At 37.7% G+C, this 22,004-nt stretch overlaps 1 protein-coding gene across 3 annotated transcripts in view; it reads left to right on the plus strand.

Moving 5' to 3' along the window:
* The window catches only part of RELCH (RAB11 binding and LisH domain, coiled-coil and HEAT repeat containing), an 80,311-nt gene that overhangs the window by 6,148 nt on the left and 52,159 nt on the right, over positions 1-22,004 (plus strand). For 2 of the 3 annotated variants that reach the window (XM_075417155.1, XM_075417161.1), the window contains exons 2-8: positions 7,196-7,285; positions 15,184-15,255; positions 15,364-15,419; positions 15,534-15,647; positions 17,526-17,729; positions 17,819-17,910; positions 18,909-19,217. In XM_075417155.1, the coding sequence (XP_075273270.1) occupies positions 7,196-7,285; positions 15,184-15,255; positions 15,364-15,419; positions 15,534-15,647; positions 17,526-17,729; positions 17,819-17,910; positions 18,909-19,217 (937 nt within the window). The remainder of the gene's footprint in view (positions 1-7,195; positions 7,286-15,183; positions 15,256-15,363; positions 15,420-15,533; positions 15,648-17,525; positions 17,730-17,818; positions 17,911-18,908; positions 19,218-22,004) is intronic. The other variant, XM_075417157.1, reaches the window with a different exon arrangement.

Genomic DNA, 22,004 nt, shown 5'->3' on the forward strand with positions numbered 1-22,004 from the left:
CTCGTAAATTCTGTTCTGCTGAGAGAGTGCTTGCTGGAAATTTTATACCAGATTCATTGCCTGATATCACAAAATTTGTCTAGTATTTGCAAGCAAGTCATCATCAAGTATTGACAGCAGCTGTGCTGAAAGCTGATCTGTGTGCACAGTCCATCATCTCTGTTAATTTAAAATTTGTAAATACTGGATTTCTATCAGATCAGAATTAATGAAAATATGGAAAAATAATTTTTTTTCAGGACGTTCTCATATTTTCAAACTAAACTAAGATTTGTTACAAATTCTGAGTTAGGTAATTTATATATATGGAACATTTTAAAATATAGCATCAGAAGTCTCTTTCCTGTCAGTATATGAAGATAAGTCTGTTAGTATAGGAAGATAAGTGATAAAACCTTATGCTGTTGTGTGTTCAAAGTTACGATTCTTTATCTTCAATTACTTGTATTACGTTTTCTAGTGTAATGAAAGTTGCAGGTGTGAGAAACTGAGTTTAATTCTCCTCTAGCACAGGCTACAAATTTGAGTGATTCAGTAAAGCTTCTAGGCCTTGTATTTTTATTTATGATGTACATGCCAGAGACATGGCACAAAATATATGGAGCTTGTTGGACAGAAATTTTTAAAAAAACTTAGGTTTTGGGGTTTTTTTTTTTAAGATGGACCAGGTTGAAAAAACCCTTGAGAAATACTGAACTCCGTTTCCCCTGGTGTGCCACAGGGGAGAGGCAATTTACTTCCTCCCTTCCTGCAGTATAACGCTGCGTGATGGTGATGCAACTGATTACTTTGCTGTTGAATTGAAGGAAATACTGTTACATAAAAACTCACAGAGTAAGAACTTCTTGTTTGTATAACAAGTCCTTTTTCATCTTGGTTTGATGTTGGAGGGGAGAGAGCTATCAGCTGTTTAGTCGTTGGACAAAACTTTTGGAGTAAGAGAAATCAGTCCAAAAATAATCACAGACTCACAGCATGGCTGAGGTTGGCAGAGACTTCTGTAGGTCATCTGGTCCAGCCCTCTGCTGAGGCAGGGCCATCTGGGGCCAGTTGCCCAGGTCCATGTCTAGATGGCTTTTGAGCATCTCCAAGGATGGAGACACTACAACCTCTCTGGGCGACCTGTGCCAGTGCTCGGTCACCCTCACAATGAAAAAGCGTTTCCTGATGTTGAGGGAACCTCCTGTGTTTCAGTGTGTGCTCATTGCCTCTGGTCCTGTCAGTGGGCACCACTGAGAAGAGCCTGGCCCCGTCCTCTCTGCACCCTCCTTCAGGTGTTTATACACAATCATGAGATCACCCTGAGCCTTCTCTTCTCCAGGCTGAACAGCCCCATCTCCCTCAGCCTCTGCTCACAGGAGAGATGCTTTGGTCTCTGGTGGCTAGTTTTTGATTTTTTTTTTTTTCGTTCTTTATAGAATCCATGTGGGCACGTTGTTAAAACTTAATTGGAAAATTTGTTACTGTTCTGAGATTAATTTAGAAATCTGGGAAAGGGGAAAACACTAGAATTGAAATATGATGAAAATGGAGAGAATACAATGCTTGAGAATTAAGATGGGTGTTGTCTATGCACTTTAAGTAGTCCCTCAGCAAAGACAGCCATTTAAGGACTAGAGTGGTATAACTTTGTTTGGTATCAGAGCGTAGAACAGAAAGCTGGGTTACTGCAGAGAATGGAAAAATCATTGTAATGCAAGTTAATGGATACACTTTAGGGAATGCAGTGGTGCAACATCAAGTACATATGGAGTTAATTTGATGCTGTTGATGCGTTCTGATTTCTGCTGAAGCTGACTGGGGTCTTGAGCTGGAAGAAGTACCTCTGTGCCATGCTTCTCCCTTAGCTTTGTTGTTTTGGGAAGCCCTGGTAGCTCAAGCACACTGCAGCACGTTTGTAGGGAGCCAGGCTGGGTTTTGATGCTTTCCCTGAGGTCATATGCTCCTGGACCTCAGTGATCACTGCAGCAGCAGCTTTCAAATGGCTTTGTGCAGGGCTGGCTTAGTTCTTTCAGACTTTGCTAGTTTGGGTGGTGATACTGTGGGGCAGTAAGGCCCCCCTCCATGCAGTGTGGTACCGGTATGGCTCGCCATGAGATCAGCTGGGGTGCATCTGTACCTTAACCCAACTCAGTGAGCGCGAGTCTGTGATTTCTGTGCCAGGGTGCAAGATCTATCTACTTCCCGCTGGTGATTTCATCTTTCTCCTGAGATTCTGCTGCCTGCCTGTCATAGGGGTGAGGGTTATATCTTACTGAAATATATCTGCAAAAAATTTGGTTTACGTTTCTGGTGATTGGCGGGGTTTTTTTTCTGCTGTTCTTGGCCAGAAAACGTAGGTTAGGCTTCTCCAAGTAGCTTTAGGGTTTTTACCCTCGTATACTTTCTATGATTTTTCATAGCTTGTTAGTCATATGAAGTAGGTAAATGTATTGATCATCTGTTTTCAATCTGGTTTGGATTGCCTGTCATGAACTAGTATGATCTGATCATCTTGAATGCCTGTTCTAGGCACTTGGTAAGTGGGTTGCTCTGACAGCTTGAAAGGTGGTTTTATTCTAGTAGCTTTACTGAACTGTCGCAGTTTAACTTGACAGCTGGCAACTACGCATAGGCAGCTGCTCCCCTTCTCCCCCCCCAACGGGACGGGGAGGAGAACGGACAAAAAGTAAAACTCAAAGGTTGACATAAAGACAGTTTAATAAGACAACAAAGGAAATACTACTGCTATTGATGATGATAAAAACAATTATAATAATGAATAAGCAGAACAAACTATATACAATACAGTTTTTCTCACCACCTGATGACTGACCCCCCTGGATTTTCACAAATTTTATGAGAAAGGCCGAAGTCACAGAACAGTTCAAACTCCCAGAAAACCAAAAAGCAGATAGCCTTCTCCCCCTGGCTAAGCCCATTCCTAAACTGAGCATGACGTTTATGGTTTGTAATATTGCCACTGGCCAGCCTGGCTGTCTGGCTGTGCTCCCTCCCAGCTCCTGCATACCTGCTCATTAGCTGAATATAAGAAACTAGAAATAGTCCTTGATTTCTTAGCAACAGCTGAAAACATCAATGTTACCAACATTCTGCTACTAAATCCAAAACACAGCAGCTACTGGAAGGAAAATTAGCTCTATCCCAGCTGAAACCAGGACCTTAACTTAGTTTCCTAATGATGGTCTGAGGACTTCTTTTCAGAACGTACCAAGTTTGAAAATTCAGCGGGTTTCATTGAGTAAGAACATCCGAGAGTGAGCAAAAGAGGCACTTGCAGTTGCTAAAGAAGGTTGATAGGTTAGGTGCTTACAATTTAGTGCCTGATGCAGTGAATTACTTTAAGGCTCTTGGTTCCATCTCCAGGTTACCATAGCAACATGGAATGTGTTGATCTGGTAAAATTTACTCTGCGAGTTCAAATTGGTTTAAAAAATTGATACATAAGTCTGTTTCTACCATGAAGCTTTTATGCTAGATCACATATCTCCTGCCATGGGTCAGGTTTGCTTTGCTGGCTGATCCAGCATTGGTGAGCTTGGAACAAGTTGAAACATCACAAGTTTTAAATGCAGCAGCCATTTAAGGTTTCTCAAAGTAATATTGCTCCAGAGTTGTGTTGTAAAATTGGGTAACACTTAAAGAAATTTGCAGTGTCATTTACAGGGAATGAAATAGTTTAATTAGTTGATTCATATTTATTGCACAACATATGTATTTCAGTTGCTACGTAATGCAGCCACAGATACAAACTGATGATTGCTTTTTAAAGTGTTAATGGTGTCTGATTCTTTGATTTAATATAGAACGGACTTCTTTAAAGCTCTTCAGGTTTTTGTATTATTCCACATCTTCTGTGAATGCTATCGCTCTTGCCAGGTGGTTTATTCACATATGCATATGTGCAGTTCAGTACTAATATGGGGCTTAAGCATGAGCAGGTAAGAACAAGAGGAAGTTTGTTCTTTCTCCCAGATAGTCTCCGTCTTCTGCTGTTTTGTTCCTGTGATGTTGTGCAGGGCAGCTGAAAGTGTGTCTGTAGCCACATGTGTTTTAAGGGCAGTAAGCTATAGCAAAGTAGTGGTAGAAGGCTTGTTACATTATTCAAGCTAACCATTTAGTTTGAGTTGTGTTAATGGAAGCTATAATTTCCCTCCTTGATTGAATTCTGCAATGTGTGTAATCTAGTGGGATGCTGAATGGAAAAGGTACTGTTCAGCCTGTGTGTGTGTATACAGTTGTCTCTGTTACTGTTTCACTTCCATCAGCATTTATTTGGATTCCTGTACACGGTCCTCCTCATAGATTCAGGTTCCACCAAAGCAGTATGTAAAGACAGTTTTCATTTTAAACCTTCTCTTTGAATTCAACACTGGACATAATGACTTTTAAAACCTAAATCGGCTTGGTTTAGTAATGACAGCATGGTTGGGGGCTGATGATAACTGGGATAGGTACTTCTGTAGAGGGAAGGAGAATCACCTTGACTGGGAGAGGCAGATAATGGTAGCAGGAAACAGGCTGTGAGGCTGGTGTTCCTCAGCACATCTTCGTTTGGTTTAATCAATCTGACTCCTGGTATTTGTGTCTCTTTATAATACCGACCTGTGTGTAAGGAGTGTGTCAGATGGTTGCTGTTACCCTGAGCACTGTAAGGATAAGGAGAAATCTAAATGGTGAATGTACAAGTTTCAACCCTACAGATTGCTGCTGTGCATGTAGATGTGGTACTTAAGGCAGTTTCTGGGTGTTACAATCGTAGAAACTAAATGAGACGAAGGGTTTATATAAGAACCATTGAGATTGTAAAACTGATAGGCAGTTGTTGGGCATTGGGAATTGTTGGCTTTACAGCTGCTGCTATGAGCTGAAGTGGCTTCCATTGCGTACATCCTGAAACAGACTTTGATTACCCAATGCTTTTCTCTGGACAGACGTTTTCTTTCAAGAGGTTAGTGGCTGCTTGGGTAAAGAAGTTTGTGTTTTGTGGCTGGGTTTGTTTGATCGGTTGTGAGGGGAGAGTCTTTGCCTCTAAAGCATGCCACTAGTCATATGAAGAAGGTTTTGTTGCTTACGGCTTTGGATGCTTCAATAATTATGATGTGGTTGATTTTACCTGAAAATTTGAGAATTGTTTCTCTGGCGTTACCTGCTTCATAAGAGAAACAGAAAATTGATCTGTTAACATGGCAAGACGGCAGGAGCAAAAAGTTGTATTTCTGCTTTTGCCACAGCAGTGCTATATATGAGACTGGGTCACTTTTAAACATCAGCTTTTCATTGAGATCTCTGTTTGTCTGTTTCTTTAACTCGAGTCTTGAATTCTATTTCAAAAAATGATCTTGCAGCTCCCAATTAAATAGATAGGAGTAATACTTACTGAATAAGGTATTAGGTGTTTTGGAAAGTCAGCTCTGAAGACTTTCATTCTGTGCATGGAAAATTTTTGTTGAATTTTGGACTTAACCACTTGAATTGTGGTTCCCCATGTATGAAGTCTTGCTTATTTTCACAATGGTCCATTTTGCAAAGGTGCTGTAAAAAGAAGAGTTTGTACTGTGCTGCTAAGCAATATAGAACAGCCTAGAGAGAATTATTAAATCAGATTAATGTCTGGAAAAAATACAGCAGATAAGACCAGAACCTGCAGATGAACATTGAGTTTTAAAACTAAGTACTGAATAGAGACTGGTTGGGGAGCAACAGCCTGTTTCATTGGCTGGATGACAAAGCATAGTCATGAGAAATTGTAGTTAAATATAAACTGTATAATATCATATACTTTATGTCCATAAAACAGACAAACAGCAAGGGTTGCCAGGCACTTTAGTTTTGGTACTGTGTAACTCAGCTACACTTGGCAAATTTAGTGTTCTCTACAGCTTTTCAGGTGAGTATAGATGCTTTAATCGGTCTCAGTCCGGGTGTTCTTATTTCAGTCTAGTGCTGGCCTGTATCTAGAGAGGGTGTCACAAAACCTTAAGGGACAACTTAGGCTCAAACGCACAAAAACGAAATTCATTAATAGATTCTTTTTCTTTTTTTTTTTTTTTTTTACATTATCAAAAGTTGAGGGGGGATTTAAACACTTTCTGTGATGTTAGTCATGACAGAATTTGACTGACAGATGATGAACTTGCTTCTGTTTCCCCTGACAGTTAGGAGTGTTTTTGGCACCCTGTGGAATTTGTTCTTTGTTAATGTGACAACGACTTTAATGTAATTAAAATTATTTTTGAAGTGCTACATAGAAATTAATTTCAAAAGGAGAGGAAAGTTACTAAGTTACTTAGTATAATTTCTGCATGTTCAGTTGTGTTAGGGAAGCATTCTATTTATTTTGGGTTCTGTCACTGAGTAATTTCATTGCGCATTTTTCTAATAAAAATTTATATATGAATATATATATGAATATATGCTTCAATAGACTTGAAATTATGAAAATTGCATGTTGGTTGCTTGCTTGTTTTTTTTTCCCCTGAAAAGAAAAATGTCAAGGACGGCTCTAAACCTTAAGTTGATTACTGAATTTCTTGATTTTTTAATTGACAGTTTGATTCTAGAGCATGAATATTATACCTACAGTAGCATGAACTGTACTTGCTTTGCTTTAATTTTGCTAGGTAATGCATTCCTTAGTAAATGTTGTGTTAGGTGGATATGTACTGAAGTTAATGTAGAAAAGTTTTTGGTCAAGTTAACATGCCTTAAAATACTAAAAAGGGAAAAGGAAGTAGCGTATTTGGGGCAATTACAGGTTCCTGTAAAATAGGAACAGAAGTGCTTGACACTTGTTGCAGAGCAGTTCGCATCTGGTTTCTGTGTGTGCTCACCTGCACCTCCAAGCAGATGTTCCTGGCCATGGTGGAAAAGGGGGAGCACTGCGCTGCGCCTCATCTGCTGTGGGCAGGGTAGGAATGCCGCCTTCTGGGGGGAGCAAGGGTGGAATTTATACAGTGTCTTTTCACTGAACTTGCTGTAATGCTGTATTTTTTTTTAATTTACTGGCCTACTCTTTACTTGGAGACAGACTTTTTGAAAATGCAGTAAACTTTCAGTCTTGCAGAACGCTTACTTAGTCTTTGATTTATAGTTTTTGAAATATGAAGGTGTTTTGACTTTATCAAAGCCAATCAACTCTTCAGGATTTTTTCTGATGTTGGGTTTTGTTGTTTTTTTTCTTTCCCCCCTTAAGATCGCGCTGGAAGCATCAGTACTCTTGATTCCTTAGATTTTGCAAGGTACTCTGATGACGGCAATAGAGAAACGGATGAAAGAGTAGCAGGTAAGTTTTTTGTGTGATTTAGGAGTCATGGAATGCGAACGTTACTGTTTGACTGGTTGTTTCTAGCAGCAGTATATTTAAATGAGCATTCCTCAAGATGACAAGATTTCACAGTGGTGGTTTAACTAGTCGCTGAATGATATAATCATGTTTCAGACACTTCTGCTGTAATTACTGTAAATATTCAGGCAGGTGTACTTCTGTATGATTCCAGATGTCACCAGGGTAGAAGCAAGCAGTATGTTTGAAAATTATGCCTGGATTTTGACAATAGAACAATATCTTGAGACTGCCTACTGACTGCTACTGTTTAGCTGAAACACTTGCTGAAATATTCTTTGCATCAGTCTGTGACTAATGCATAGGTGGTGGCTTTCTGATGTGAAGAGCTGTAGCAAATAATCTCTTAAATATAACTTGTGTGTAGATCAAAGCATTACCAATCCCAGAGTAAATTTGGACTTTTCTCAATTCCATAAATCTCCTTCACTACAAATCTTAATTGTAGTGCTTTTCTGCTCTCCCATTTGATTTCTTGATTGTGTAAGATTGTTTCAAAGAAGTGACAGGGTTTTTTGCCTCTTGCAGTTGTTCTGAAGGAGTAGTGGCATTAGGAGGCTGTGGCATTTTTAATTTCAGGACTTACGGTTATTTCGCCAAAGGCAGAGACTGATTTTCTTTTATATTTGAAAATATTGTAAAAATCTCTTTTGCCCATGGGCCATGTTTCTCTAATTCAGTCTTTTTTTCTAAATTCAGATATTAAGTTATTCACAGCTTCTATAGAGAAACCCATAAAAGCTCTCTAGAAACTGCTGTAGAACTCTGTTTACTTCTTGTCAGTTAACACTGCTTAATGTCATAAATACATGAAGGTTGTACATGCTGAGACCCTTGTTCACGAGTTTAGCTTTATGAAACCTGAAATTATGCAAGCTGCTATGTCTCTGTTCCACACTGTTGCCTCTACTCTGAACCACCACACTTCATCCCAGCAGAAACTCAGCAAAGAAAAGGCTGGTGAAACATAGTTCTGTAAAGGATCTTGATTCTGAAATTTCCTCTCTCGGTCAGTCTGAAGTGGCAACCAGTATTGACCCAGAGAGAGGAAATAAAAGTGTTGGGAAAATCTCATTTTTCTTACCCAGCCAGTGTTTCTGAGGTAAAGGACTAGATTAAATTCATGAACATGAAGCGAATTCAGGTATTTTGGTGCTCTGGTCTGCACTATAGATACTTACTGTTCTTTTGATTTCTGGGGAAACTTCCAGATTCTTATTACTACCTAATTACTGTCTTTCTTGAATATATGGAGTCAGTTTCAAGGAAGGAATAGCTGCAAATACACAGCGAATCTTCTAAACAAAATGTGTTTAAGGTACCCAAGTATTTCTGAATTGTGTCCAGGAATTAAAGGAAGAAACAAGAAAATTACAAGTATTTTAATTTTTTCATCATCTTGGCAGATTTTTGTCTGTTTCTGGTCAATATTTCTTGGCAATAGTATCATTAAGAGAGCTAGTTTGATCTTTGGAGCTGTCTTTAGTAACTGAGTTCTATTAGAGATGCTGATAGAAAGTAAAGACCAGTCAGAATTGACATCCAGTAGAACCATTAATCCTCAGATGGAATGTTAATGCCAAAATATTGATTACTTCCAGTATGAAATGAATATATTCTAAAATTAAAGTACATTGCAAAATTGAGAAAATTTTTTTTTTAAGATTACAATACATTAATTGACCACTGTCATATGTAATAGACAAGTAAACTGTATGGCAGGCTACTTACATTTCATTTCTGTGTTTCTTTAGATAGGTTTTTTGAAGAATTGTTAAAAAGTGATGTAAGAACTTGAACAAAGCATGACAGGATATTATTTCTGGATGTTTGTAAAGACTTGGAAGTTTTCCAGAATATTTCTGCTTAAAATTCTGGTTCAGTTGTAATTGCTTAAAATCTTTTTCCTCGACTCTGTTTGAAAACTGTCTGCCTGAGCAATAAATTGCAGAAAACTGATAAGTATTTAATTTACACATTAAAAAAGAAATCAGTAGAGGTTTCAATAACTTTTCATATCCAGTTCCTTCTTTGAACAAACTCTAGCTTATAACTTCTGCTTTTGAAGTAGTTCTTAGCTACAAATGCACTTTGAAACATAACTAGAAATCCATCCCACTTACTTCTTCTCATGTTTCTTCTTCTCAGCAAGGAGCTTTGATGTTTAGGAGGTAAAAGTGTAATCTGTTGCAAAAGCTTGAGGCCATGATCTGATAGTCATATTTTTCTTCTACTAGTTCTCAGAGTGAGGTTTGAATAGCTTTTTTATATATGCCTTTCTTATGCTGTTATCTTCGTATTTTGCTGTTTGGACAGAACCCATGATTTCTATATCAATTCCCTAGTCAAATGTCAAATGAGGGGTAGGAAATAAATGCACATCAGTCACTAAAAGAAACTGGTTCTGAGTCAGGAGGACTTCAAAACTGAAGTTAGATCATAGCCACTTTTATATTCTGGCAACGTTAGAAAGCACCAGTGTGTACCATCCAAAGCCATCTTATTTCTGTTTTGCCATTACGGGTGGTGTTAGACTTAGCTGCCGTATTTTTTATTTTACCAATCCAAAAATTCCTGGAAATAACTAGAAAGGCGCTTGTTTGAAATGGATTTCAGTATTTCAAATCTGTTAGCCCAGTTCATTCCATCTGGCGTTAGAATCAAAACTTGGCCTAGAAGCAAACATGATTTGAAGAGTTGGTATGAACTTGTGACTTGGGAAATCTGATCGGAGGAAGCTGAGTCTCTTCTACGGAATTATCATCAGCTTGACTGAAAAGATGCAAGTCACAAAAGCCAGTCAGGATGTGGATAAACATGACAGAACTTTAACTGCAATTTAGAAAACACCAATTTTCTTCTGTACCTACCTGATCTTAACGTAGACAGCTGTGTAACAAATTGGATAATACATCTGTAATCCACAAAGAGTTTCAAAAAATATGTACATCCTTGGAGCTTGCAATGTACTAGCTGGAAACAACTTGTTCTCCAAGACTAGTAAGTGTTGACATTAGATTAATGTATCACGTGCTGAAACACTTAGTGCTAAGATAAAGTCAGTACTGAAAGATTTATTAGGCTTAGTAAACCTCCTCTGAATATTCATTTTCATAAAACAACTAGAGAATGTAAAACCTGTTCCATTCCTGTAAAATAAGAGCACATCTAACTTCAAGTGGAATACCTACAGCATTTGGTTGTATAAGGGTCATCTGACGTGTGGTCTGAGGAACTGCATCTTCTGCCACATCCTAAAATGACCATGTGCACAAGTATGTTTGTGATCTAAAAAAAGTACTTTGCATAATTAAAAAAATTGAGTATTGCTAGCCTGCCTTTGACATCTACTGTTCTGAGAATCGGATAATTTTAGAAACACAGTGCTGTGTTTTCAGTGATTATAAAATTAATTCTCATAATCAAACTTCATTTCAATCGTTTGTGTTCTCGGTTGTCCCTGCATTAGCCTTGATACCTGGCTAGACGATGTATGTCTGATTAGCAGAATAAAGTACTGTCTCTGTCAGGATTTAAAGGAAAGAGACAAGTTCAAAAAGCCCTGTTAAGCAGTTGTCAGCCTTCTTAATTTCCTTACAGGTTGATGGTCTCCAAGGATTGAACCTGAAGACACGTCTGCTGTAGTTCAGGTCTTCTCTGTAGCTGGTCCTGTCCCCCTGACTGAGAAGTGTTAATGAGGCTAATGAGTCAAGTGTTGGCTTTCCACTGTTAGAATGACAACAAGTTCTCTGTTAGCTTGCTCATGAGCTCTCATGCTGATGATAATTTTTGTGGCTTGATAGCCATCTCTCGTGCTGTAGTACAGCTTTCTGGTTCAGGTCTGTTACTGACTGTAAATATGGTCCCTTTTTTTCTTGTTAAGACTTGTATCAGGGAGGTGGGAATTAGGAAACCTCAGGTCTTGAAGCATATTGTGATAGTGGCTTCAATGCTAACTATAGTCAGAGAATATAAATTTCTTCTGACTGGCTCAAAATGTATGCACGAGTCCATCAAATGTAGTGGGATGTCATACATCTTTTAGAGGGCATAGTTTAGGACATCTGGAGTTCTACATTTACTTTACAAGGAGGAAGAACTCAAAATGACAGTTAAGAAACAAACAGCAAAGCTTGTAACAGTAGGTCCAAATTTGAGGAAAGATGGGTAAGCACAGGGGCCATTGATACATCACAGAAGAACTAATTTTAAATGAAAATGCCAGAATGCCATATAGTGGCTTCACAACATAAACTGCCTTTCTACTGTTGTCTGCAGTACTTCATAATGAAGTATGCAGAAGTCTGGCAAGATAATTCATATGTAGAATGTAAAATTCTAGTATAATTGGAAAAAATACACCTTATACAAAAGCAATTACTGACAATTTTTAGAAGTACTGTTTGTTTCTTCAGCTTCTGGCCATGGCCCAAGAAGACTGCTTTTCATGTAGATCTCAACTTGTTCAATATCCCAAATCACAGGTCGTTCTTTATAGCCAGCTTCTTAATCTATGGTTCAGTAACTTATGAAGTCATTAACAAACGCGGGTGAATAGAACAAGATCCTTGAGAAAGCTGAACAGACAAGCTACCCCACTACTGATGTGCACTTCTCTTTTAAAGTGGGTTAGTTTAGCTGAATGAAAACTGAAATATTTGAAAACAGCTAATCTGAAAATCTTGGTCTCGTACTTCATGGCTTGCTTGAAATCAGCTCTTTTTCCGGTAATTTTTTTCAGAATCATAGCTGTAGTGAATTCTTTGTAGAAGGAAAACCAAGAGAGCAGCTTAAATTCAGAACAGTTTTCTCCCTCGAGGCAAAACAGATTTTCAGAAATGCCCTTTTCTCATAGGAAGATTGACCAGCCTCAGAGCTTTAAACTTCTGCTTTCTGCCTTCCTGATGTAGAGGAGAATCCGTCTGGTTCTTCCCTTTCCTGGGCTGCCTGCAGCAGAACTCTGCTGTGCATCGTTCTTAAGGAGCGTCAGCTCCTTTCACCAAGTACTGCAACGAGATATACCTGTTATCAGTTCAGTCAAGCAAGAAGCTAAACTTTAGCTGGCTTTATCAGTGCTTTTGAAGGCTTAACTTCTCAGAGCTGCATAAGCTTTACAACAGAAGGAGAGGAGGAGAGAGGGATCAGGTCATTTATTGCAGAACTCAGTACTTGACAACGGTTACAAAGAAATGGGTTAGAGGTTGCTTTTTTTATTTAAGAGAATGTCATACCATCAACAAATGGAGATTTCCAGTGTTGATTTCATTAGTACATGTGTTGAGTTAAAAATCATTACATACTTTAGCAGAAGATCGCATTTCAGTATAGCTTCTAAAATGATGAGCTTTTAATCATAATTTTAAATGTGAATGAAATTGCATTGTAGCTATTTACAAATATTTATGCTTGTATAAAAAATATACAAACTTCTTCAAATAAAAGCTATATTTGTGACTAACTGTCAAGGTTTGTATGGTGGCAGTTACAATGGTGGCATTAGGAAGACTAGGAGATGAGGTACAACTATAACAGTGCCGTGTTGTAGTAGAATTATGTGGCTGTTGTGAAGTGCAGCAAAGTGACGACTTCTCCAATATGCTATGTCCAGAATCTTCCACTGTATACAGAGAAACATGCAGCAGAGTAATCTACTTCTGAGGTTGAATGTGTAAAGTCCTAATGGCTTCTAAGAGTTTTCAGCATCATCACAATTCACTAAAACTTAATTCTTGCCGTCTGACATGGGTTTGTCTGACATGAGTTTTTTGGCTTTCTATGCCTTCAGACATGTCTTATTTCTACCTTCCTTAATGGGATTCCTGATTTTTTTCTAGTTTGTGTTGGTTTTCTAACTTTTTATTTTTATTTATATCATTCTAGTGCAGGGCACTCCTGATCTGCAATTGTTCTGATCTTTAAAAATATTTTACGAGAATAAAATCTTAACATATAGTCATTTCCATCAGAAGAATTATTTGATTTGAATTCTTTACAATTTTCAAAAACTAACAAATTAGTAGCTTACAACCTAGAATTGTAACTGTGAATTAGTAACTCAAATGCAAGGAAGTGCTAAAATTATTAGATACTTCACTACAAGAGCATTTTCTAACTTTGTTGCACAGAAGTATTTGCAGATCAGCATTGCTGAATACTAGAGAGATTTTACATATTTTATTCATCATATCCTCAGTTGCGCTTTTGTATGGCTGCAGTAAAATTCTGTGCATCAAACAAGTTACTTTCATGTAGCAAATGTGGTGTACTGTAGTTACTCCTTCAGTTTTTATGGATAAATGCAAACTGAGTGAATCTTTCTTTCCATGCGTGCTAATTATCAAGAGATTTTAGTAACAAGTTCAAAAGAGGAAACCGTTTGGTCCGTAGTCTTCAGTAGCATTTCTTACAAGCAAGAGCCAATGCAGTGTTTCTGCCATGCATTGTCCTCCGTGTAGATATTTCAAAATGCCATGTTAGATTGTTTCTAGGCAATGATTACAAAGCTTATTAATATTTGCTTACTAAAACCAGCTACAACGTTTGTAGTTTTGCATGGGAAACATTAGATAATTATGGTAGCTGTTCTGCGCTCATCTCTTCTAGTTAAGTACAAGAATCATTCTTTCTGGTAACTCTATATTTAAGTGTGATTAGATTAATCTGAGAATTAATGAAATGCATGTAATTATCTGGTAACTCCTTAAATAGGTTCCCTTAGATGCTCTAACTGTAAATAGCTATAAAAGGAATATTTACTATATGTTTTGCAAAGGTGCAGGGGTTTAAAATTTGAAGCCACAGTATACGTGTGACCTCTGGACGAAAACACATGAAATTCCAGTGCCAGCAGAGCACTACTGGCCCTTTTGGGAGGAAACATTGGGACATAAGAAACACCTAAAAGTGGCCAGAGGGGTGGGGAGGTGGAACAGGTGATAACGGCAGCTAGAATTACATATTTTTGAATCTCTAAAGGTGACTCTAGATCATTGAAAGTCCCTGAACACTTCTAAGAGTAATGGAGGAAGGACATTTTTGTTGGAAACTTCTCTGTAAATACTATGAGAGTTGTGTATTTTACTTATTTTTGGTCTTGTGCATCATTTAAATGTATTCAACTAAATTCAAAATCTTAGTTAACTCTAGGGTATTCCTAAAAATCCACCGTTTTTAAATAGAGATTTAAAACAAGATTATTTTTAGTAGTAAAATAAAGTATGTTTTGAAGTTCTGCTATTTAAACTACTAAAGTTTCAGTGTATGCTTCTATTTTCATAAAAACCTGTAGTCTCAATGGGACAGTACATTCACTTCATGGTTTTAGCTTTGCTACATGGAGACAGCTTCCTCTGCTGCCAGCATGTATGTGCTTCATTTAGATCTGTCCTCTGATTGCCCACGTATTCCACTGGCCCCAAGAAATCAAAATGTTTGACAGTATCAGCTGGTTGTCAGAGTGGGGGAGAAAGAACAAGCATTTCCCAGCAATATGCAAAGTTAAAAGGAAGGGGGGAAAAAAACAAACCAAAAACAATCTAAAAAAAATCAACCAACAAAACCCCACGATGACCTCAAAACCCTACAGCGAGTCCTTGTCAGACAGCTTGAAATTTTGATTTAGCTAACTTAAGGCCGATGAAACTATGGAAAATGTTCACCAGTTTGCTTTCAGACCAACTCTGCTGCATGTGTTCATAAGTTCCATAAAGATTGCATGCTTTCTGTTTAATACAAACTGTATTTTTTTTTCACACCCATCCTTGCTTTTTATATTTTATTTTTTGTTTCCCTTGCCTTGGTTGGATGCCTGTGTGTGTTTAATCCAAATCCCTGTCCAGTCCTGGAGTTTGAACTGCGGAAAGCCAAGGAGACCATACAGGCCCTCCGAGCCAACCTGACTCAGGCTGCAGGTGGTGTACATAAACCTTTTCTTAAGTCTCTACTTTGAACAATATAGAAGTAGCTGAGCTAATCCTGTGTGAAAAAGTAAAATTTAGTTACTTTTTTTTCCTCCCCAGAAAATGAAGTTCCTTTGCAGGAACGAAAAAATTATAAATCAAGTCCTGAAATTCAGGTAGGTGGCTGGTGACGACTGACTGAGCTTTGCATGGACTTTCAGATGGATGTGCTTTTGTGGTTGGAAGGAAGATGAACCAAAGACATAGTGTATTCTTTTCTTTTTTTCCAGGAGCCAATCAGACCTCTTGAGAAAAGAGCTCTAAACTTCCTAGTTAATGAATTTTTATTGAAGAATAGTTACAAGCTTACATCAATAACATTTTCAGATGAAAATCATGATCAGGTAAAGTTTTCTTGTGGGTTTTTTTGCATGCCTGCTTGCCATATTCTGATTTCTGATTTCATTGTAAACTCAGGTGAACTTAAATGATACTTCCTGTGCATGTAGTTTGTTTTATACTTATGAGTATTCTAAGAGTTAAATCTGTTAGTTAGCATTTCCATATTTAAAGCATGGTTTGAAAACACAGCCCTTTGAGGAGTATTTTCCCAAAATCTGCAGGCACGAGACAGAATGGTTGCATTCTTTAAAGGAAGCAAAATAAGAAGAAATATACTGAGTTATAGGTACTTATAAACTTCCCCAAATTTTGATGGACACCCTTTCAGTTAAATGCAAGGATCTGGATGTAGTAAAATTTTGAACATAATCTTTTCCTTAAATCATACTCCATTGATTTGTGTAGGATATACAGTGCACTTATTGTTAGTCATCTGTGGGGCATATAGGTGTGTGCGAGTATACGTAATCATCCTGTGGCATTGAATACAGTCTTGGAGAACTTCTCAGTCATAAGGTGTTCTCTTAGGTATTTTGAAACATAGCTGTGCTTTTGTGCGTTTTTCTTAAGATGATCAGTCTTATGTCTCTGTTGGCTTGCATTTCATGGGATAAATTTCTTCACATGTTTGGAGAATTACCTTCTGGCTTACTGGGTGAACAAAACACCCAGTAACATCAACGCCTAATATATATTCAGCACAAAACTGGCATATTGCCAGAAGAATTAAATATTCAATTCAATGTTAAATACTGAATTTCAACCAGTTATAGATAGAACTGGTTGTCTTATATTTTTTCCTACGATTTATATCCTTACCTATAAAGAAAATGGGTTGTTAAATAGAATTTCTGGATCATCCGCTTAAGATTTGAGCTTAACAGTGCTAGGTTTCATACAAATACTTGTGAGGATACAGCCCAAAAAAGAGAAAATACGAACAATTTATCCTTACTTTTATGTGTTCTCAGCTTAAAATGTTTTATGTTGTGAGACAATTAGGAAAAAAAGTTCTTAATTCTAAAAAAGTAAATATAAACATACTACAGTTAACATGTAGAATGCGCACTCTTTTTCTAGATTATTAACATCATTCTTTCAGAAAATAATCTTTCTTTGAATAGGTGTAGGTTACCAGACTATGGAAAAATATAGTGGAAGTTTTGAACAGTAAGAAAAAATTTTTAAAAAATTAAAAAAAAAAAGTAAAATATTTGAAATGTAATGTCATTAAAGAGACCATCACAACTCCTGTATAATAGTACACGCGCTTATTTATATATATGGACGTAGGATAGCCCTAGAATGATAGGATGGTAGCACGTCAATGAGAAAAGGATGGACATCTAGTGATGGTTTGAGACAGGAGGTCCCTAGTGTTGTTTACATCTCTACGCAATTAATACATTTATGTCCAGATTTCACTGACATCTTGCACGCGATCTGTCACTCATCTACAGAGCTACTTGACTGCTGCTGGAAAGTTATACCTGTACTTGTGAATGAGATGGCAACAAAATGATACCCATATCTGTAGAAAGCCCTCTACCAACTGCACTGGCTTCTGCTAGAATTTGGTCGACTTTGTAACTGAGTCTAAAAAGTGTTCACGCCCTTGAAAAGAAATAGTCATCCATGTGGTTTTGGAAGGTCCTTTCTTGAGGGACTTGAGGGTGAAACTGCTTTGGATCATGAAATGGATCCTTTTTCTTTTTTTGTTTCTTCCTATCTGATTTAAGCTTTCATCTCCTTTACTACAGTGCATTCTTGACATGATTATTTTGCTGTTGTATAGATGTGGACCTGAAGTCGTAGGAGGAAGAGAAACAAAAATAAAAGGAAGTATGTTATATGCTTTAGTTTGTCTTATTCCTTTGAAGGATTTTGAACTTTGGGATGATGTAGGATTGAACATTCCAAAACCTCCTGACCTGTTACAACTTTATCGTGACTTTGGAAACCATCATGTTACTGCGAGAGACGTGGTGGATGTGTCAGTTGGTGTAGAAGATGATGAGTTAGAGGCTGCTACTCCTGTACTTGGGAGCATCCCTGTATTTGAAACAACACCGCAGTCAATAGAAGTAAGAGATTGCACAGAAGAAATGTTTCAGCTCTTTGCAGTACTGCTTAACTTTATTGTACTAAAATCTTGGTTTTGTCTTGTATTTAGCAATGTTTAATAGTGCAGAAATTAGAAGATCAAATTAGTGTCTTGAACAGTGAGAAGTGGTCTTTGATGGAACAAATCCAGAGACTTGAGAGGTATGTGCTTATCAATCTGCTCGACTGCTGATAAATGTTGGAATAATTTCTCAATGTTTTTCTAACACATATATGAAAACATACAACGTACGCCTATAAAATTACTAGGAGTTCCTCAGAGCAGGGCAATCTTTCCTTTTTAATACTTGGTATTAGATTTAGAAAAAGGAAGACCCTTCAAGCCAACTGTTTCCCTTTCATTACCTACATCATTTAATTTTGTAATCAGTTTTGTTCTTTCAGTGCAACTTCTTTGTATACTTCTTTGAAAACAGAATCAGTTCTGGTATGTTTTGTGTAGGTTTTGTCTTCAGTCAGCTTTATTTCACTACTTAGTACTATGGCGTGTAAAGCTTGCAAACACTACTAGAAAGATGTTTGTTTTAATTACTTATTTCAACAAAGTTTTTCTTTCTTTGGAGCAAAACTAGTAGAAATGACAGTATCTAACAACAACAACAAAAGAGCCTTTAAAAGTTCAGTCAAAACATATGATTCTGTAAGCTATAAGGTATCATTCCTCTTAAGGGATGCACCAATGCATCATATGGGCAAGTGCATATTTTTTAGTGGCTTTATTGACTTGCATAGTTACTATTTCAAAACCAGGTGGGATAGTATATATTAATTCATCAGTGTATTATTTTAACTTTTGCATCCCAAATAGAGTTCTGTCTCATGAAAATTTGTGTCTCGGTGCTCAGATTTCAGCCAGAAGCAGATAACACTGTTGTTATTCACTTATTTCATTGATTCACTCAGAGTGCAACATTTTTTCTACTACTAATTAGTGACTAAAGAGCTCCGTTGAACTGGTGCTCATCTGAACAGCTTGTGTGATGTAAGTTATTTCTTTAAATGAATGTTTGAACATACTGGAGTTGGCGAGGGAGCTCTTCAGTATATTGTCATTATTCCTGTGCTTCAGTCTTGTGATTCCAACAACCTTCTCATGAAAGCTACAAAAATATTTCATTCTTTGCTTTTCCATTTTTTAGTGAAATAGATTTTCTCAAGAATGAAAACTTTGCTGTGTCAACAGTTTATGGTGTAGCTCCCCATCCTTCTTTAAACCAAGTGCCTCTCGCAGTCTCAGAGGACAATGGACGGTACTTGGACATCAGGAGCTCTGAGAATGACAACAAACATGGAAACACTGAGGAAACAAGCCTTTCTTTATCAGCTGATGTTGATTCAAGGACTTCTAAAGACGATACACTAAATTCTGTGCCCTGTAAAGAAACAGAGAAACTGTCCTCTTGTGCTCCATCAACTAAAGCTGCAGTCCACTTCGATAAACCTAATAGGTAAGTGGTAGGTTTTAAACTGGAATGCTTTAATTAAAAATTCTTGTGAAGCAGATGGATATTTTTCGAACAGTAAAATTCTGCAGAATTCATAGATCATTTGTTTTGAATGCATATATAAGACTTAACATACCTTCAGGGTACACTGCTGATATTTTCATATTTAGAAAAGAGTGCATTTTTAGTAATAAGTTTGAGTTTCTTTTCACCTCCTACTTGTTTCTAAAACCGTTCCTGTTCCTTTCAACAGGGAAAAAAAAAAAAGCTGAAATGGTGAATGGGAAGACAGGATATTTTCATTCTCTTTTAATTTCGTAATGAAATCTCTTCTGTTCTGCTTGAAGAGTGGCTGGGAATTGTATTTTACTTCTCATATGTAGATATGTGTAACTCTCTTAGATACTCTGAGAGAGCTGTATGAATTTGTTTTTGATAATCAGGAAGGGTATCCAATGGCATTCTGCTTTTTAGGTTTTTAATTTGGGGCAAGTCTTCACTGAGTAACTATGAGTCTTTTAATTAAGATAGTGTATGTATGTTGTGTTATTACATGTGGACTGAGTTTGTGTGTCTTGAGTGTTCTTGAGAAAACCTCTCCAATCTGCACAGCCTTTTTAAACATTATAGTGAAGACTGGAAGTAGCATGTTCGTTAAGTAATAGATAAATCACTGTGTGACCATCAGGAGGAGTATGGACCACAAACTTAACGAGGGTATGTACAACTTTACAATTACCATTGTGGACAAAGATGCCCAAGTAGCTCACGTTACGGTCTTACTGTTGCTGTTCTTAGGGGAGCAAGCAGCCATTCTGCTTTACATTTTGTCAGTTCCTTAGCGTACTTTTGCTGGTGTTGATACGGGAATATGATTCTAGAATTATCTTCCATCTGAAAATGCTAAGCAGAAATCTATGTGTGATATTCTGTGCAGATGGAAAGTCAATACAAGTTGCAGGGGGGGAGAGGAGGAAAAAAAAAAGAGTTGCTACCCCTACTAGTAATTAACTTTTCTTGTAAACCCTAAGTATCCTGTTTTCCCTGGATTTACTGAACTTCTTGCACTGAATCCTAGGGGCAGGGGCACTTTTTCAGTGATATCTTAACTTTACAACGGAACAGGAGGAATGATTTCCGATTTCTGAATACGGTACCTAAAAGTCCTACTACCAATTTCTTCTCTTGTAGTTGAGTATGCTGGTGTTTAACAGAAAAGTAAAACTCAGATTAGATTTCTTCTGGAAAATTTGCAGTGGTTCCATTTAAGCTTTCCAGATTTATATTGTGGGTGGGCTTTTTTTCCATCTCCTAGCTGAACATCTATTATGTAATAATCAAAGTTTATAGCTGTCATACAGTGATTGCTATAAACTTGCCTACCTACTTTCATCTTTGGCTTCTTCCAAGTTTCTTTTTTGTTCAGAGTACTTGCGAGTGTTGGGAAGCATTAAGCGCGTGAGTACTAGATTGATGGTTTGGAGATAGTGAGGATGGATATCAAAATAGGATGAATTCATTGAGTGTGGAAGGAACTATGAGTATCTGCAGTGGGATTTATGACAGAAGTCTCTAGAAAAACAGATTTTGTTTTGCTGCTCGCAGCTCTTTTACGTATAGCTGCAGGTGGTTCTATTTGAATAGTAGTTTAATAAAGCCTTGAGTCCCCATGGAGTTAACTTCAGAAGTCCTCTCAAATGCTGTTCACTGCAGAAAGAAGTAATACATATGAAATATGTAGCTATTTTTTGAGTTTTGGGCTTAACGTGCCAGTGAAGGGTCAAAGGAAACCATATTTGACACAGTGTTCTATAGATCCGCGTCACCAGATTTTCTTCCTGGATTATGCACTTGGTTTGTAATGATATAGCAAATGTTTTCATGAAGAATTGTATTCTTTAAGTTTTTTGAGATACATGCCAGAAGAAGCACTACAGAGGTGCTGGATATTTGTTTCTTTCAGTCCAGGGGTGGTTATTTGTAGAAGACTACTACAATTTTCTCAGAATGTATTACGAGGTATTAAAAACTAAGACTCAATCTTAAAAGGCAAGATTTTTCCTGCTGTAGCTGGGGGGTGGATTCTTGGCATAAATCTTGCCCAGATGGGAAGAGAGGATAGAAGAGCAAGTGAGCCTGCTTTGCGTGACTGCGCTCAGAGCAGCTGTGCGTGCATGCCCACGAACGAGGACGTGGCCATCGCTGGAAAAATGCCTCGTCTAACAGATTGCAGTAGAAGGCACTAGCAGCAGTTTAGATAGGCTGCACCACATGTATTTATTCAACTCATTTTAGGTGTTTGGTAGTTTGCTCCAAATACAAGGTGGGTTTTGTATATAGCAGTCGCTCCTGACTTTTTTCAGTAACATGACTCTCATGTCCCAGTGTTATATGGAGCAGAATAGTAGTGCTTGGGTTTTGTATTCATCATGCTTTCTTGTATTTGAACACGTTCCGTACTGGCATCTGTTGATCCTTGAAAGGACTTTCCACTGACTTGCTTGCAAGAGGCCTGGGTCTGTCATCGTTTCTATCCAACACAGGCATCAAAGATTTTACTAGACTTCGTCAAGGAGGAGCTTCAATGACTCTAAATGCAGCCAGCAGTTGTAACAGCTGCCCAGAGCTTGTGGTCAGTTAACCCACAGGGAAATTCGGTAACATATTGTCATGCTTCGTTTTCAGCCCTTGCAAAATGGGGATAGAGCTTTCCCCTTATGTAGGATTTTAATTAAGATTTCAAGCGGGGAAGGATCTGACGTTCTGCGGCACAAACGCCGAGGTGAAGGA

Source organism: Opisthocomus hoazin, chromosome 3 (assembly GCF_030867145.1).
Source record: "Opisthocomus hoazin isolate bOpiHoa1 chromosome 3, bOpiHoa1.hap1, whole genome shotgun sequence".
Classification (NCBI taxonomy): domain Eukaryota; kingdom Metazoa; phylum Chordata; class Aves; order Opisthocomiformes; family Opisthocomidae; genus Opisthocomus; species Opisthocomus hoazin.